General features: G+C 43.1%; 1 protein-coding gene across 1 annotated transcript in view; it reads left to right on the forward strand.

The window, feature by feature from the left end:
• The first annotated feature begins 16,645 nt into the window (after positions 1–16,645).
• Positions 16,646–17,500, forward strand: part of wnt3 (wingless-type MMTV integration site family, member 3) — a 35,535-nt gene continuing 34,680 nt past the window's right edge. The window contains exon 1 of the mRNA XM_061931651.2: positions 16,646–16,791. Coding sequence (XP_061787635.1) covers positions 16,712–16,791 — 80 coding nt within the window. The 5' untranslated portion in view covers positions 16,646–16,711. The remainder of the gene's footprint in view (positions 16,792–17,500) is intronic.

Consider the following 17,500-nt stretch of genomic DNA (forward strand, 5'->3'; position numbering starts at 1 on the left):
TAAAAGTAGAATTTTTACTCAGTAACAGTTGCAATTTTACAAGAACAGCTCAAAATGTTTGCAATTTTATGAAAATAGTCGTAATTTTACTCGACAAAAGTCACAATTTTATAAAAAAAAACTTAAAAATGTTGGCAATATTATAATAATAATCGGAATTTTACTTCGCAAAAATATGAGAGAAGTCATAATTTTACTCGAAAAATGTGATAAAAGTTGGAATTGTATAAGACAAATGTCACTATTTTGCATTAAAAAATAATGTTACATACAAAAGTAATACATTTACAAGAAAACCTTGCAATATTACAGAAACATAAAGAATATGAGAAATAGTTCCCAATTTTATAAGAAAAAAGTCGACACATTGTGAGAAAAATATTTGTATTTTATTTTATTTTATTGAATTTTTTTGTTGGTAATTGGTATTTAATCTTCATTATTTACTTCAAGTTATTACAGTATGTCTCCACATACATATTTTTTGTATAATTTTTTTAATTAATTGTGGTCTAAGGGGGCGCATTTCAATTTCTTACACACACTTGTTATTTCATATGTTGACCAGAGGGGGAGCCCTTTTAAAAGCGACACACAGTCAAGAAGGTGTGTGTGTGTGTGTGTGTGTGTGTGTGTGTGTGTGTGTGTGTGTGTGTGTGTGAATGTTCTTTATTCATGTATACATATTACTTTATGTGTGTGTGTGTGTATATATATATATGCATCATATATATGTTATGTGTATATATGATTATGTATACGACTTTATTCATGTATACATATGACTTTTTATGTGTATGTATATATATATATATGTAAGTATATACTTATATATACACAACTTTATTAATGTATAAATAGGACTTTATGTACATATGACTGTTAATGTAATGTATATGACTTTGTTAATGCATATATATATATATATATATATAGATGATAAAAGTCATATAGATATATCTATACATAGACATATATAGAGTATATGCATTGTATATGTTTTGTATATATATATATACACACATAATTATATATATAACCTTATTAATGTATACATATGACTTTGTTTATGTGTGTGTATATATGTTATGTGTATATATAATTATGTGTACAACTTTATTAATGTATACATATTACTTTTTATGTATATATATATATGTAAGTTTATACTTACATATACACAACTTTATCAATGTATAAATAGGACTTTGTTTATGTACATATGACTTAATATACTGTATATGACTTTGTTAATGCATATATATATATACATACACACACATATATATATAGATAGATGATCAGTCATATAGATATATCTATATATAGTCGTATACAGTGAATATTTATGTACACATGACTTTGTTAATGTATATATGTGACTGTTTGTGTATAAAAACATTTATACTGTATAAATATATTTCTTTGTTAATGTAATTATATATATATATGAAGTTTCCAATATATATATATATAGGACTTTGTTAATGTATACGTACATACTGTATAAATATCTGACTGTTAATGTATATTAATGACTTTGTTATATATATATATATATATATATATATATATATATATATATATATATATATATATATATATATATATATACACACATATATCTATATACACACATATGGAAATATATATACTGTACAAATATCTGATTTTGTTAATTTAATTATATATATATATATATATAAACAAAGTGATTAATATACATTAAGTCATATATATCTATATGACCTTTCCAATATATATAGTACTTTGTTAATGTATAATGTATACATGCATATATACACATACATACATACTGTATAAATATCTGACTTAATGTATATTAATCACTTTGTTTATATATATATATATATATATATATATATATATATATATATATATATATATATACACACACACATGTATACATACTGGACAAATATAGGACTTTGGTAATGTAATTATAAATAGGTGTTTCCAACATATATAGGAATTTGTTAATGTATACATACATACCTACACAAACATATATACTGTTGATGTATATTGACTTTTTTCATTATATTTATTACTATATATACAGGTAAAAGCCAGTAAATTAGAATATTTTGAAAAACTTGATTTATTTCAGTAATTGCATTCAAAAGGTGTAACTTGTACATTATATTTATTCATTGCACACAGACTGATGCATTCAAATGTTTATTTCATTTAATTTTGATGATTTGAAGTGGCAACAAATGAAAATCCAAAATTCCGTGTGTCACAAAATTAGAATATTACTTAAGGCTAATACAAAAAAGGGATTTTTAGAAATGTTGGCCAACTGAAAAGTATGAAAATTAAAAATATGAGCATGTACAATACTCAATACTTGGTCGGAGCTCCTTTTGCCTCAGTTACTGCGTTAATGCGGCGTGGCATGGAGTCGATGAGTTTCTGGCACTGCTCAGGTGTTATGAGAGCCCAGGTTGCTCTGATAGTGGCCTTCAACTCTTCTGCGTTTTTGGGTCTGGCATTCTGCATCTTCCTTTTCACAATACCCCACAGATTTTCTATGGGGCTAAGGTCAGGGGAGTTGGCGGGCCAATTTAGAACAGAAATACCATGGTCCGTAAACCAGGCACGGGTAGATTTTGCGCTGTGTGCAGGCGCCAAGTCCTGTTGGAACTTGAAATCTCCATCTCCATAGAGCAGGTCAGCAGCAGGAAGCATGAAGTGCTCTAAAACTTGCTGGTAGACGGCTGCGTTGACCCTGGATCTCAGGAAACAGAGTGGACCGACACCAGCAGATGACATGGCACCCCAAACCATCACTGATGGTGGAAACTTTACACTAGACTTCAGGCAACGTGGATCCTGTGCCTCTCCTGTCTTCCTCCAGACTCTGGGACCTCGATTTCCAAAGGAAATGCAAAATTTGCATGGTTGGGTGATGGTTTGGGGTGCCATGTCATCTGCTGGTGTCGGTCCACTCTGTTTCCTGAGATCCAGGGTCAACGCAGCCTACCAGCAAGTTTTAGAGCACTTCATGCTTCCTGCTGCTGACCTGCTCTATGGAGATGGAGATTTCAAGTTCCAACAGGACTTGGCGCCTGCACACAGCACAAAATCTACTTGTGCCTGGTTTACGGACCATGGTATTTCTGTTCTAAATTGGCCCGCCAACTACCCTGACCTTAGCCCCATAGAAAATCTGTGGGGTATTGTGAAAAGGAAGATGCAGAATGCCAGACCCAAAAACGCAGAAGAGTTGAAGGCCACTATCAGAGCAACCTGGGCTCTCATAACACCTGAGCAGTGCCAGAAACTCATCGACTCCATGCCACGCCGCATTAACGCAGTAATTGAGGCAAAAGGAGCTCCAACCAAGTATTGAGTATTGTACATGCTCATATTTTTCATTTTCATACTTTTCAGTTGGCCAACATTTCTAAAAATCCCTTTTTTGTATTAGCCTTAAGTAATATTCAAATTTTGTGACACACGGAATTTTGGATTTTCATTTGTTGCCACTTCAAATCATCAAAATTAAATGAAATAAACATTTGAATGCATCAGTCTGTGTGCAATGAATAAATATAATGTACAAGTTACACCTTTTGAATGCAATTACTGAAATAAATCAAGTTTTTCAAAATATTGTAATTTACTGGCTTTTACCTGTATATATTGTAAAAATATCTGACTTAATCATGTATATATCTGATTTTGTTATATAGATACTATATATGAGTTTCTTAATGCACAGCAACGATAGAAAAAAGATGACCTGTTCTGTTGGCGTGTCGATAAAGGTCACCACTTGAGGTCAACAGTGTGCAACCCCGCCTCTCCCCAGGATGGGGGGGGGGGGGGGGGGACTTGTGACCCGGGTCGGTGTCCTGGCTGGAAAAGGCGGATGATGGGAGTCCATTATTGGGCCTGGAGGAAGCTGAGGATTAGAACAGCAAAGAATTTCAATAAAAGAAGTGTCTGTTTGGGGGCTGGGGACATGGTGTGTGTGTGTGGAGGGGTCCCCCCCCACCTCATTGTCCCAGCAGTGATTGAGAGCAAGAGAAGGGGAGGGGGACACAGAAGGTGCTGGTTATTAGGAGGGTGGGGGCTGGTGTTGACTCTTCATCTTTTTCAACAAAGTCTGTGACATGTTGTCCTCTTCTGGCCCCCCCAACCCCCTAGTCTAGGAAAGCCCCCCCACTCGACAACACCAACCTGCACCGCCGCACTTTGTGGGGCTTAAGTGTCCTTTAATTAGGACGCCTCTGTGTCCGGCTCAAACACACACATACGCGCGCACGCACACACACACACACACACACACACACACACACACACACACACGCACACACCCCAAAGTGTTGCTGCTCTAATGAAACCAAGACTTCTTGTCCTCTTTGTCCACGGTCTTCCAAAGTTCTGACAAAGGCGTCCATATGATCCAAATACCGGACACTTGATTAGGCACACCACCACACGTGACAAAACACACTTTTAGACCATGTGACCTGTTCCGGCCAATCAGCCGTCACAATAATAATCATAACAACAACTCAGTCCCTTCAGCATTTTGTGGGCTTTTTTTTTTTTTTAGGGGCCTAAAAATGCTGTAATTCGCGGCAGTTGTGTCAAAAGTTGCAATGTTCCCAGGTAGTGATGTTCGATAGTGGCTTTTTTGCCGATATTGTCCAACTTTTAATTACCGATATCAACCGATACTGATATATACAGTCGTGGAATTAACACATTATTATGCCTAATTTTGTTGTGATGCCCCGCTGGATGCAGTAAACAATGTAACAAGGTTTTCCAAAATAAATCAACTCAAGTTATGGAAAAAAAAAGTGCCAACATGGCACTGCCATATTTATTATTGAAGTCACAAAGTGCATTCTTTTTTTTAACATGCCTCAAAACAGCAGTTTGGAATTTGGGACATGCTCTCCCTGAGAGAGCATGAGGAGGTTGAGGTGGGAGGGGGTTGTTAGTGCTGCAAGGGGTTCTGGGTATTTGTTCTGTTGTGTTCATGTTGTGTTACGGTTCGGATGTTCTCCCGAAATGTGTTTGTCATTCTTGTTTGGTGTGGGTTCACAGTGTGGCGCATATTTGTAACAGTGTTAAAGTTGTTTATACGGCCACCCTCAGTGTGACCTGTATGGCTGCTGACCAAGTATGCATGGCATTCACTTGTGTGTGTGAAAAGCCGTAGGTATTATGTGATTGGGCCGGCACGCAAAGGCAGTGCCTTTAAGGTTTATTGGCGCTCTGTACTTCTCCCTACGTCCGTGTACCACTCCGTACAGCGGCGTTTTAAAAAGTCATACATTTTACTTTTTGAAACCGATACCGATCATTTCCGATATCACATTTTAAAGCATTTATCGGCCGATAATATCGGCATTCCGATATTATCGGACATCTCTATTCCCAGGCCTTTTTTGTTGATGAGGTTTGATGTGTTGATGTGCGATGTTTACCTTATATGGACAGATAGACCTGATGACGTCCTGAGATTTGAGCGTTGAATAATTAAAAAAATTAAAATAACTAATATAGGACTTGTTTTTTACGTTTTTATGACTGACAGTCAAACTTGAGGGAGGCCCTAAAGGTAAAAAAAAATAAAATCGACATATTGTATTGGACTAAAAAATTTAAACTATAATATCGGGCTGCCGATATTATTGGCCGATAAATGCTTTAAAATGTAATATCGGAAATGATCGGTATCGGTTTCAAAAAGTAAAATCTATTACTTTTTAAAACACCGCTGTACGGAGTGGTACACGGACGTAGGGAGAAGTACAGAGCGCCAATAAACCTTAAAGGCACTGCCTTTGCGTGCCGGCCCAATCACATAATATCTACGGCTTTTCACACACACAAGTGAATGCAAGCATACTTGGTCAACAGCCATACAGGTCACACTGAGGGTGGCCGTATAAACAACTATAACACTGTTACAAATATGCGCCACACTGTGAACCCACACCAAACAAGAATGACAAACACATTTCGGGAGAACATCTGCACCGTAACACAACATAAACACAACAGAACAAATACCCAGAACCCCTTGCAGCATTAACTCTTCCGGGATGCTACAATATACACCCCCCCCCCCCGCTACCCCCTAATCCCCCCAACGTCCTCATGCTCTCTCAGGGAGAACATGTCCCAAATTCCAAGCTGCTGTTTTGAGGCATGTTAAAAAAAATAATGCACTTTGTGACTTCAATAATAATTAAAGCTGCAAGCAGCGTTGGACGGGCCCGCGTATTTGGCAGGTGCTAGTCCTAAGTGTCCCAATACTTTTGTCTACTTTTAGTCTGAAGTGTCCCAAGACTTTTGTCTAGTGTACCTACCTTGTCTGCATTGTGTGGGCACGCTGGTGCTTCCTGCTTTTAAGCAGCCATCTTAAAAAACCAGCACCGCAGGAGCATCAGCGCAGCGGGTCTTTGAAGGGTCATAAAATCAAAACCGGAGCAGTTAATTAAAAAGCGCTTCTGTTGTTGTAATCACAAGGGTTCAATGTCTCTCCTGTGTTAGTTTGAAGGCGAAACGACAAACGCGCTCAGAGGAGTTCGTTTTTGAAGGAAGGTGACTGGTTTTTACAAAAAATTTGTTTTGAAGGGGGAATAGCAAACTTCCTGTTCATTTTTGCTGGGGGTAGTCAATTTATGAAATGTAGGTCTAAGTGAGACCTACGGAGAGGTTTTTGTTTCATGTCTCTCCGACCTTCCCAGTGGGAGTAACAGGCAGTTTTGTAATTTTTTTCTTCCGAGGAGCAGTTTTTTGTCAGTTTTATTCAAAAATTGCTGTAGAGCACAATTTTTGGATTTGGGGTTAGGTTTTTTTCATTAGATCACAGTTTTAGCCAGTCCTGATGTGTGTGTTCAGTTTGGTGAGTTTTGAAGCATGTTAAGGGGGTCAAATTACAGCTCAAAGAGGCAAAAGTGACTGTTTGTAGTACTTTTTTGTCTTGAAGGGGGAATAGCCAACTTCCTGTTGATTTTAGCCCGAAGATGTACAATTGAAAAATGTAGGTCTAAGTCAGACCTACATAAAGGTTTTTGTTTCATGTCTCTCCGACCTTCCTAGTGGGAGTTACAGGCAGCATAGTTTTTTCTTCTTCCTAGGGGGCGCTAGAGCGCAATTTTGAGTTTTGGGGTTTGGTTTTTTTATTAAAAGGCAATTTTCGCAGGTCCTGATGGGTGGGTCAAATATGGTGAGTTTTGAAGCATGTTAAGTGGGTCAAATTAGTGCTCGAAGAGGCGGCGGAAGAAGAAAGAAAGAAAGAAAGAAAGAATAATAATAAAACCTTACAATAACAATAGGTCCTTATGTCCCATTGCATAAGGACTCCCTGTGGGAGTCCTTATGCAATGGGCCATTGCGGGCCCTAAATATGGCAGTGCCATGTTGGCACTTTTTTCCCATAACTTGAGTTGATTTATTTTGGAAAACCTTGTTACATTGTTTAATGCATCCAGCGGGGCATCACAACAAAATTAGGCATAATAATGTGCTAATTCCACGACTGTATATATCGGTATCGGTTGATATCGGAATCGGTAATTAAGAGTTGGACAATATCGGGATATTGGATATCGGCAAAAAAAGCCATTATCGGACATCTCTAATGAAAACTATAAGAGTTGGCCCCGCATGCTTTCATTTTTCAGTGGAAAAGGTTTGGGCACCCCTGGTCCGAGTGCTGGGGCAGCCGCTATCATATGGTCATGTGACTTAAGATCTCCGAGCGAGAACGTTCCAGAAGGAACAGGATAAACAGCGTAAATATTCGCGGACTGACGGACGCAAAAACTTCTCTCAGGTCCATTTCCCAAAACACAACTTGGACGACCATTGTGGGAGGAGCTTAAGGGGCTGAAAGGACGAGGATCCCCACGTGAAAGGGGGCGTGTTCAGAAAGTTTGTGGCTACAGCTCAGTGTGTCCACAGCCTCCTAATCCGCCTTTTATTGGCTGCCTGTGTCCAGCCGTGGGGGGGGGGCAACACATGTCCTCCTTTGTGTTAATACGCTGATTAGGCTGAGAAAGAGCCGGACCTACTTACGGCCTTTTTCAGGTCACCGTAGAAACCGGCACCCCCCCCGCCCCCCCCCCCGCCCCTGCGTTGTTCCTGACCCTAACCGCTGGGACCCCTTCCAGAAGCTTCGCCTCCGCTCGGGGCGGAACACGCTTCCCAATGCTGTTCGGAAGGCAAACCGCAGACCGACTCCCGCGCTCGTCAATTAAACGGCTGTCACGTTGGGCCGGGGGACGGGGGGGGTGGTGGCTCGCCGTCCAAAATCCCGGCGCTGAGCTCAGCACATTTCTCAGCATGTCGTAATAGGCGACAACGGCGGTGATGGGAAACAGACCTGCCTCGTCGTTGCGTCAAACAGCCCCGCCCCCTCCCCCCCTTCTCACCAAAGAGTCCTGACGGAATGATCCGGAATCACCTGGTCCTCACTCGGAAGGAGTCGTCGTCACGCCAAGTCCGTATTTCTTCTGGTGTCACGTCGTCAAACGGGCCTGAACCCAATTTGACCTTTGCCCCTCGGAAACAGGACCACTTCACCACTTCCATATGTCTCTTCTGTGTCAGGTGACCTGTCTCCATGGCAACACTCGCCTCTTCCACAGTCCACTTAAGCATCTTTTATCACAAAGTTGCAATTTTTGGGGGGACAATTTTTCCCAATAACATGAAATCCGTTTGGGATTTGATGAATTTTGAAGTCCGTGTTCCTCGCAACCTTCGTCTCCAAAACATTGGATTGATGTTTTACACCTTTTATAGCACGCAGACTTTAAAGTAGACAGTAGAGGGCAGTAAAAGTGCACAGTTTTAAATCATCCATCCATCCATCCATTTCCTACCGCTTGTCCCTTTTGGGGATGCTGTAGCCTATCATGGAGTGATAGTTTAATATCGTATAAACGCATGCTTACCTTAGCTAAAGCTAAATATTACTCAAATCTCATCCGCCTCAACAAAAACGACCCTAAATTTTTGTTTAGTACAGTAGCATCGCTAACCCAACAAGGGACTCCTCCCAATAGCTCCACCCACTCGGCAGATGACTTTATGAATTTCTTTAATAAGAAAATTGAACTCATTAGAAAGGAGATTAAAGACAACGCATCCCAGCTACAACTGGGTTCTATGAACACAGATACAACTGTATCTACGACGGATACTGCAATACAAAATAGTCTCTCTTTTTTTGATGAAATAACATTAGAGGAACTATTACAGCGTGTAAGTGGGATAAAACAAACAACATGTTTACTTGACCCACTTCCTGGGAAACTTATCAAGGAGCTTTTTGTATTATTAGGTCCATCAGTGCTAAATATTATAAACTTATCACTTTCCTCTGGCACTGTTCCCCTAGCATTCAAGAAAGCGGTTATTCATCCTCTGCTCAAAAGACCTAACCTTGATCCTGACCTCATGGTAAACTACCGTCCGGTGTCCCACCTTCCCTTTATTTCGAAAATCCTCGAAAAAATTGTCGCACAGCAGCTAAATGAACACTTAGTGTCTAACAATCTCTGTGAACCTTTTCAATCCGGTTTCAGGGCAAATCACTCTACGGAGACAGCCCTCGCAAAAATGACTAATGATCTACTGCTAACGATGGATTCTGATGCGTCATCTATGTTGCTGCTTCTTGATCTTAGCGCTGCTTTCGATACCGTCGATCATAGTATTTTATTAGAGCGTATCAAAACACGTATTGGTATGTCAGACTTAGCTTTGTCGTGGTTTAACTCTTATCTTACTGACAGGATGCAATGCGTCTCCCATAATAATGTGACCTCGGACTATGTTAAGGTAACGTGCGGAGTTCCTCAGGGTTCGGTTCTTGGCCCTGCACTCTTTAGTATTTACATGCTGCCGCTAGGCGACATCATACGCAAATACGGTGTTAGCTTTCATTGTTATGCTGATGACACCCAACTCTACATGCCCCTAAAGCTGACCAACACGCCGGATTGTAGTCAGCTGGAGGCGTGTCTTAATGAAATTAAACAATGGATGTCCGCTAACTTCTTGCAACTCAACGCCAAGAAAACGGAAATGCTGATTATCGGTCCTGCTAAACACCGACATTTATTTAATAATACCACCTTAACATTTGACAACCAAACAATTACACAAGGCGAATCAGTAAAGAATCTGGGTATTATCTTCCACCCAACTCTCTCCTTTGAATCACACATTAAGAGTGTTACTAAAACGGCCTTCTTTCATCTCCGTAATATCGCTAAAATTCGTTCTATTTTATCCACTAGCGACGCTGAGATCATTATTCATGCGTCCGTTACGTCTCGTCTCGACTATTGTAACGTATTATTTTCGGGTCTCCCTATGTCTAGCATTAAAAAATTACAGTTGGTACAAAATGCGGCTGCTAGACTTTTGACAAGAACAAGAAAGTTTGATCATATTACGCCTATACTGGCTCACCTGCACTGGCTTCCTGTGCACTTAAGATGTGACTTTAAGGTTTTACTACTTACGTATAAAATACTACACGGTCTAGCTCCGTCCTATCTTGTCGATTGCATTGTACCATATGTCCCGGCAAGAAATCTGCGTTCAAAGAACTCCGGCTTATTAGTGATTCCCAGAGCCCAAAAAAAGTCTGCGGGCTATAGAGCGTTTTCTATTGGGGCTCCAGTACTATGGAATGCCCTCCCGGTAACAATTAGAGATGCTACCTCAGTAGAAGCATTTAAGTCCCATCTTAAAACTCATTTGTATACTCTAGCCTTTAAATAGCCCCCCTGTTAGACCAGTTGATCTGCCGTTTCTTTTCTTTTCTCCTCTGCTCCCCTTTTCCTTGAGGGGGGGGGGGGCACAGGTCCGGTGGCCATGGATGAAGTGCTGGCTGTCCAGAGTCGGGACCCGGGGTGGACCGCTCGCCTGTGCATCGGCAGGGAACATCTCTGCGCTGCTGACCCGTCTCCGCTCGGGATGGTGTCCTGCTGGCCCCACTATGGACTGGACTCTTACTATTATGTTGGATCCACTATGGACTGGACTCTCACAATATTATGTCAGACCCACTCGACATCCATTGCTTTCGGTCTCCCCTAGAGGGGGGGGGGTTACCCACATATGCGGTCCTCTCCAAGGTTTCTCATAGTCATTCACATCGACGTCCCACTGGGGTGAGTTTTTCCTTGCCCGTATGTGGGCTTTGTACCGAGGATGTCGTTGTGGCTTGTGCAGCCCTTTGAGACACTTGTGATTTGGGGCTATATAAATAAAGATTGATTGATTGATTGATCTCAGCTGCATTCGGGCGGAAGGCAGGGTACACCCTGGACAAGTCGCCACCTCATCACAGGGCCAACACAGATAGACAGACAACATTCACACTCACACTCACACACTAGGGACCATTTAGTGTTTAAATACAAATCAAGTCAACATAATGACAGATGGGGTCCGTTCACATTTGAACCAATATGGAACCAATTGGTGTTTCTTGGTACTTGGTACCGACTTTCAGTACTCTCGTGTGTTAATGAATAATAGTTGAGTGTATGTGGAACATGCATACACAACATGATACGTCACAATTTCCAGTTTCTCTATTCAACATGTTCGAAAAGGAGCAGGAAGAAGGAGAGCTTATTTAATCATACCCCTTTTCCTTCACATAGCAGTTGCTAACACTTGTTCACTTCCTGTTCTCAATGTATTCACAATATACTCCATAAGTAATTATATTAAAAATGAATAATAATGAGTGAAGTAAGTTATATTTCATATGGTGATATAAATAAGATGATCTAGAAAATGAACGGATGGATGAAATACATTCAGAATGTCTATCATTCTTCTTTGTACTTTGTAAACACTTTACGTTTGAAGAGTTTGAGGGCATTTGATTGTACCCCGCCTTCCGCCCGATTGTAGCTGAGATAGGCTCCAGCGCCCCCCGCCACCCCGAAAGGGATAAGCGGTAGAAAATGGATGGATGGATGTATTTCTGGGAACTGTATACGTACAAAAATTCAATATACAAATGTTTTTTAAAAAGCCAATTCATATATATGTGTATATATATATATATATATATATATATATATATATATATATATATATATACATATATATATATATGTATTTATATATATATATGTGTGTGTGTGTGTATATATATATATATATATATATATATATATTTACATATATATACACACACACATATATATATATACATATTAGAGATGCGCGGATAGGCAATTATTTCATCCGCAACCGCATCAGAAAGTCGTCAACCATCCGCCATCCACCCGATGTAACATTTGATCAGAACCGCATCCGCCCGCACCCGCCTGTTGTTATATATCTAATATAGACGATGCAAGGCATTAGTGAGGTTATAAAGCTTTTGCCTGTTAAAGAAAGGAGACTGATCCAATGCAGTGCACACATTCGCGTGCCACGCTGTCACGACCCAGACGCACACCAGTGCGCAATCATATGGGAGCCGCGCTGAGCGCACCTCCAAGCGCTTCTCGCTGCCGGCGACGGCCGGGTATATGGGCCCGACGCTCCAGCGCCATCCATTTTCAGGGCTAGTTGATTCGGCAGGTGGGTTGTTACACACTCCTTAGCGGGTTCCGACTTCCATGGCCACCGTCCAGCTGCTGTCTATATCAACCAGGGTGAGCCCCACCCCTTTCGTGAGCGCACTGCGCGCGGAGTGACCCCTGTTACGCGCCCCCGGCAATGGGGGTGGCGGGCAGGTAAGCTGCGCGGGCGGAGCGCGCGGAGTGACCCCTGTTACGAGCCCCCGGCCACGGGGGTGGCGGGCAGGTAAGCTGCTTTTCTGCTGCGCGTGACGCCGGCCGCGGCGAAGGCGGACGAGGCGGGGTGTCGGTGCGGTGGGCGCGGTGGTGACCCTGGACGTGCGTCGGGCCCTTCTCGCGGATCGCCTCAGCTACGGCTCCCGGTGGGGCTCTCTCGGGGGAAGGGGCCTCGGTCCCGGACCCCGGCGAGGCGTCGGGGGCCTTCTCCGCTCCGTAAAAGTGTCCATCTCTTTTTCTTTTTTTTCTTCTGTTGTGGCATATGCAGCAGGTGCCTGCTCGTTTTTCGTATGTGGGTAACAACATTTAACTATGTATATATATTTCCCAATTGGTTTAACTGCCACCCGCCTGAATCTATTTAAAATCTAATTTTTTTTAATTTCATCCGCCCGATCCGCGGATAATCCGCGGACTCCGCGTTGTGCCCGCAAACCGCGCATCTCTAATACATATATATATACACACACACACACACACACACACACACACACACATATATACATATATATACCATGTTTCTCGAATATTTTCTGTTACACCCCCCTCCCACAGGAAGAAGAAAATATTTCGCCTCACCACCCCCCACACACACACTCTCCACTATAAATAGTATAATTTATCTATTAAGTTGTGATAACTATACATCTGCATAACATTGTAAGCTTATTAACATTCAAGGAAACAACACAAGTTTTTCCTCGTCTCCCACTGAGGTTACAGGGAAGCCAGGTGCTACTTACGCTTCATCTTATTCTGCTACGGCCGAAAAAAGTAGGTTCCCAAAGTCACACACACACACACACACACACACACACACACACACACACACACACACACACACACACACACACACACACACACACATATATATATATATATACACACACACACACACACATATAGCCAGGTGCTACTTACGCTTCATCTTATTCTGCTACGGCCGAAAAAAGTAGGTTCCCAAAGTCATATATACACACACACACACATATATATATATATATATATATATATATATATATATATATATATATATATATATATATATATATATATATATATATATATACACACACACACAGGTAAAAGCCAGTAAATTAGAATATTTTGAAAAACTTGATTTATTTCAGTAATTGCATTCAAAAGGTGTAACTTGTACATTATATTTATTCATTGCACACAGACTGATGCATTCAAATGTTTATTTCATTTAATTTTGATGATTTGAAGTGGCAACAAATGAAAATCCAAAATTCCGTGTGTCACAAAATTAGAATATTACTTAAGGCTAATACAAAAAAGGGATTTTTAGAAATGTTGGCCAACTGAAAAGTATGAAAATGACAAATATGAGCATGTACAATACTCAATACTTGGTTGGAGCTCCTTTTGCCTCAATTACTGCGTTAATGCGGCGTGGCATGGAGTCTATGAGTTTCTGGCACTGCTCAGGTGTTATGAGAGCCCAGGTTGCTCTGATAGTGGCCTTCAACTCTTCTGCGTTTTTGGGTCTGGCATTCTGCATCTTCCTTTTCACAATACCCCACAGATTTTCTATGGGGCTAAGGTCAGGGGAGTTGGCGGGCCAATTTAGAACAGAAATACCATGGTCCGTAAACCAGGCACGGGTAGATTTTGCGCTGTGTGCAGGCGCCAAGTCCTGTTGGAACTTGAAATCTCCATCTCCATAGAGCAGGTCAGCAGCAGGAAGCATGAAGTGCTCTAAAACTTGCTGGTAGACGGCTGCGTTGACCCTGGATCTCAGGAAACAGAGTGGACCGACACCAGCAGATGACATGGCACCCCAAACCATCACTGATGGTGGAAACTTTACACTAGACTTCAGGCAACGTGGATCCTGTGCCTCTCCTGTCTTCCTCCAGACTCTGGGACCTCGATTTCCAAAGGAAATGCAAAATTTGCATGGTTGGGTGATGGTTTGGGGTGCCATGTCATCTGCTGGTGTCGGTCCACTCTGTTTCCTGAGATCCAGGGTCAACGCAGCCGTCTACCAGCAAGTTTTAGAGCACTTCATGCTTCCTGCTGCTGACCTGCTCTATGGAGATGGAGATTTCAAGTTCCAACAGGACTTGGCGCCTGCACACAGCGCAAAATCTACCCGTGCCTGGTTTACGGACCATGGTATTTCTGTTCTAAATTGGCCCGCCAACTCCCCTGACCTTAGCCCCATAGAAAATCTGTGGGGTATTGTGAAAAGGAAGATGCAGAATGCCAGACCCAAAAACGCAGAAGAGTTGAAGGCCACTATCAGAGCAACCTGGGCTCTCATAACACCTGAGCAGTGCCAGAAACTCATCGACTCCATGCCACGCCGCATTAACGCAGTAATTGAGGCAAAAGGAGCTCCAACCAAGTATTGAGTATTGTACATGCTCATATTTTTCATTTTCATACTTTTCAGTTGGCCAACATTTCTAAAAATCCCTTTTTTGTATTAGCCTTAAGTAATATTCTAATTTTGTGACACACGGAATTGGGGATTTTCATTTGTTGCCACTTCAAATCATCAAAATTAAATGAAATAAACATTTGAATGCATCAGTCTGTGTGCAATGAATAAATATAATGTACAAGTTACACCTTTTGAATGCAATTACTGAAATAAATCAAGTTTTTCAAAATATTCTAATTTACTGGCTTTTACCTGTATATAAAAATATTGGTATCCATTTTCAGGTACCGGGAATTGGTGCCGTATCGGTTCAAATGTGGAAGGTACCCGTCCCTCCTGGACATAGTCTGTGCGCCCAAAAGTATGGCGGCTCCTAGAGCGGAAATGCGAGCGTGTTGCTGAGCGGGTGTGACGTTTCCTCTCTCCCCGCGTGGCGCTTGATATTCAAAAGGCGCGCCATGAATGACAACAGGTGAGGTAGGAAGAGACGACGTTCACACGCCTCCATCAAACGTCGCCCCCCCGCCGGCAGCCGCCGAGATCCCAATCAGCTCGCTTGTTTGATCCCCGCCGGGTCTTCATGCTGATCACTTTCCTCGTATGAGAATCCAAACCCTGCAGGCTACCCATCGCCGGCGTCCCCGCCCGCCCTAAAGCCCCCTCCCCCGCCTCCACGTCCCGCGGCCGCTCGCCCCTCATCCCATCACAATGACAATGGTGCTGATGTAAAAAAAAAAAAGTGTCGCCTTTGGGCTGCCGGAGCACACAAGTGCTGCATGTTTGGCCCCCGACCACTGACGCACTTTATGGCTTTATTGCGGCCCCTTTTATGTGCATACCCCCCCGCCCCGCCAACAATTTAGAAAATTCACTGTATACGCCCACCCACCTCCCGCCCGGGACTCAGTGAAGGCGTGCGGCGACACGCGCGACCAAACTGATATCAGGATCAATTAGTCAGGGCGCCACCGTCGCTGAAGACGCCGTTTGGGACGAGTTACCTTCTCCATCAGCCCCTCCCTCTTTGGCCCCACCCCTCACTCTTTCTTTTGGGTGCGTGATTGACAGATGGGAAGGAATAATATTTCCCCCCTAACCTAAGGCCATCTCCTGTGATTGGCTTGCCAGCTGACATCTCCGACACCCCCCGGTCCTCCTTCCCTCCCTCCCATTTAATATTGGGCCTGTGGACGAGGCGTCCTGAGGGAGGGAAAAGTGCAGAGAGGAAGACACCTACCTTGGGGAGGAAGAAGAAGAAGAAGAAGAAGAAGAAGCTCAGAGAGAGAAAGAGAGCGAGAGGGAGGGAAGGAAGGGAAGGAGAGGAGCGCCACTCACTTTTCCTCCTCCAAGCCACCAGGAGAACCTCACAGTTTCTGGCGACCGCCGGACGCGGTTTTTTCTGTGAAATTCCTAATTTTCCGGGCTTCCATGCGCTGATCCGTCCGTCACAAGTGGCCTCATGGATTTGTACCTGATTGGATATTTGGTGTGTGTGTGGCTGTGCGGCTCGCGGGTGCTTGGAGGCTATCCCATCTGGTGGTGAGTACCGGCGTCGCACCGACAACCCACGCGCGCACTGACTAGTTCTGGAGTTGTCAAGACCCAACGCACTTCCAGACAAGGCGTCCGTAGAAAGACGGGACAAGTTGTGAAGTTGGTCTTAGTTTCCAGAGCGAAGTATTTGATGGCTGTCAGCGCCACGACGCCTCCGGTAGCCAGCTTCTGCTTTCATTTAGCCGGCGGGCGGCCGCCAAGCGCTGGAGGGGCCGCGCGCCCGACTCCTGGCCGCGGCGGAGACGAGCCACGGCGGCTCGCTGACCGCAGGGAGCTAACGTGACGGCGGTGTCGTGTTCGCCAAACAATACGCGGCCGGCGGCCTGGGGGGGTGGTCTTTGATTCGGGCCTGACAAATTTGGCGACGCGGGCCAAGCGGCGTGGCTCCAGGTGCCGGTTGCAGGTGAGCTGAGGAATGGCTGTCATGGGGCGCCAAGAGAGGGTGCCGGGTTTCAGAGGTGGGGGCGTAAATTTGCTGGGGCACGACGTCTGTCACCGAGACTACAAAAGTCAACTTGAAAGCAGCCTGGCAGCGTGCGCCGGTTTTTGGGATTGTTGTGTGCGTGCGTGTGTGTGTGTGTGTGTGTGTGTGTGTGTGACACTCGCCCAGGGTTTACCTCGACTGGATCCCCCTCGGAATGTCACACAGCCGTTTGTGGTGTCCCGTTTTACCGCACGGCCGCCACAGGATGTC

This window comes from Nerophis lumbriciformis, linkage group LG39 (genome assembly GCF_033978685.3).
Source record: "Nerophis lumbriciformis linkage group LG39, RoL_Nlum_v2.1, whole genome shotgun sequence".
NCBI lineage: Eukaryota > Metazoa > Chordata > Actinopteri > Syngnathiformes > Syngnathidae > Nerophis > Nerophis lumbriciformis.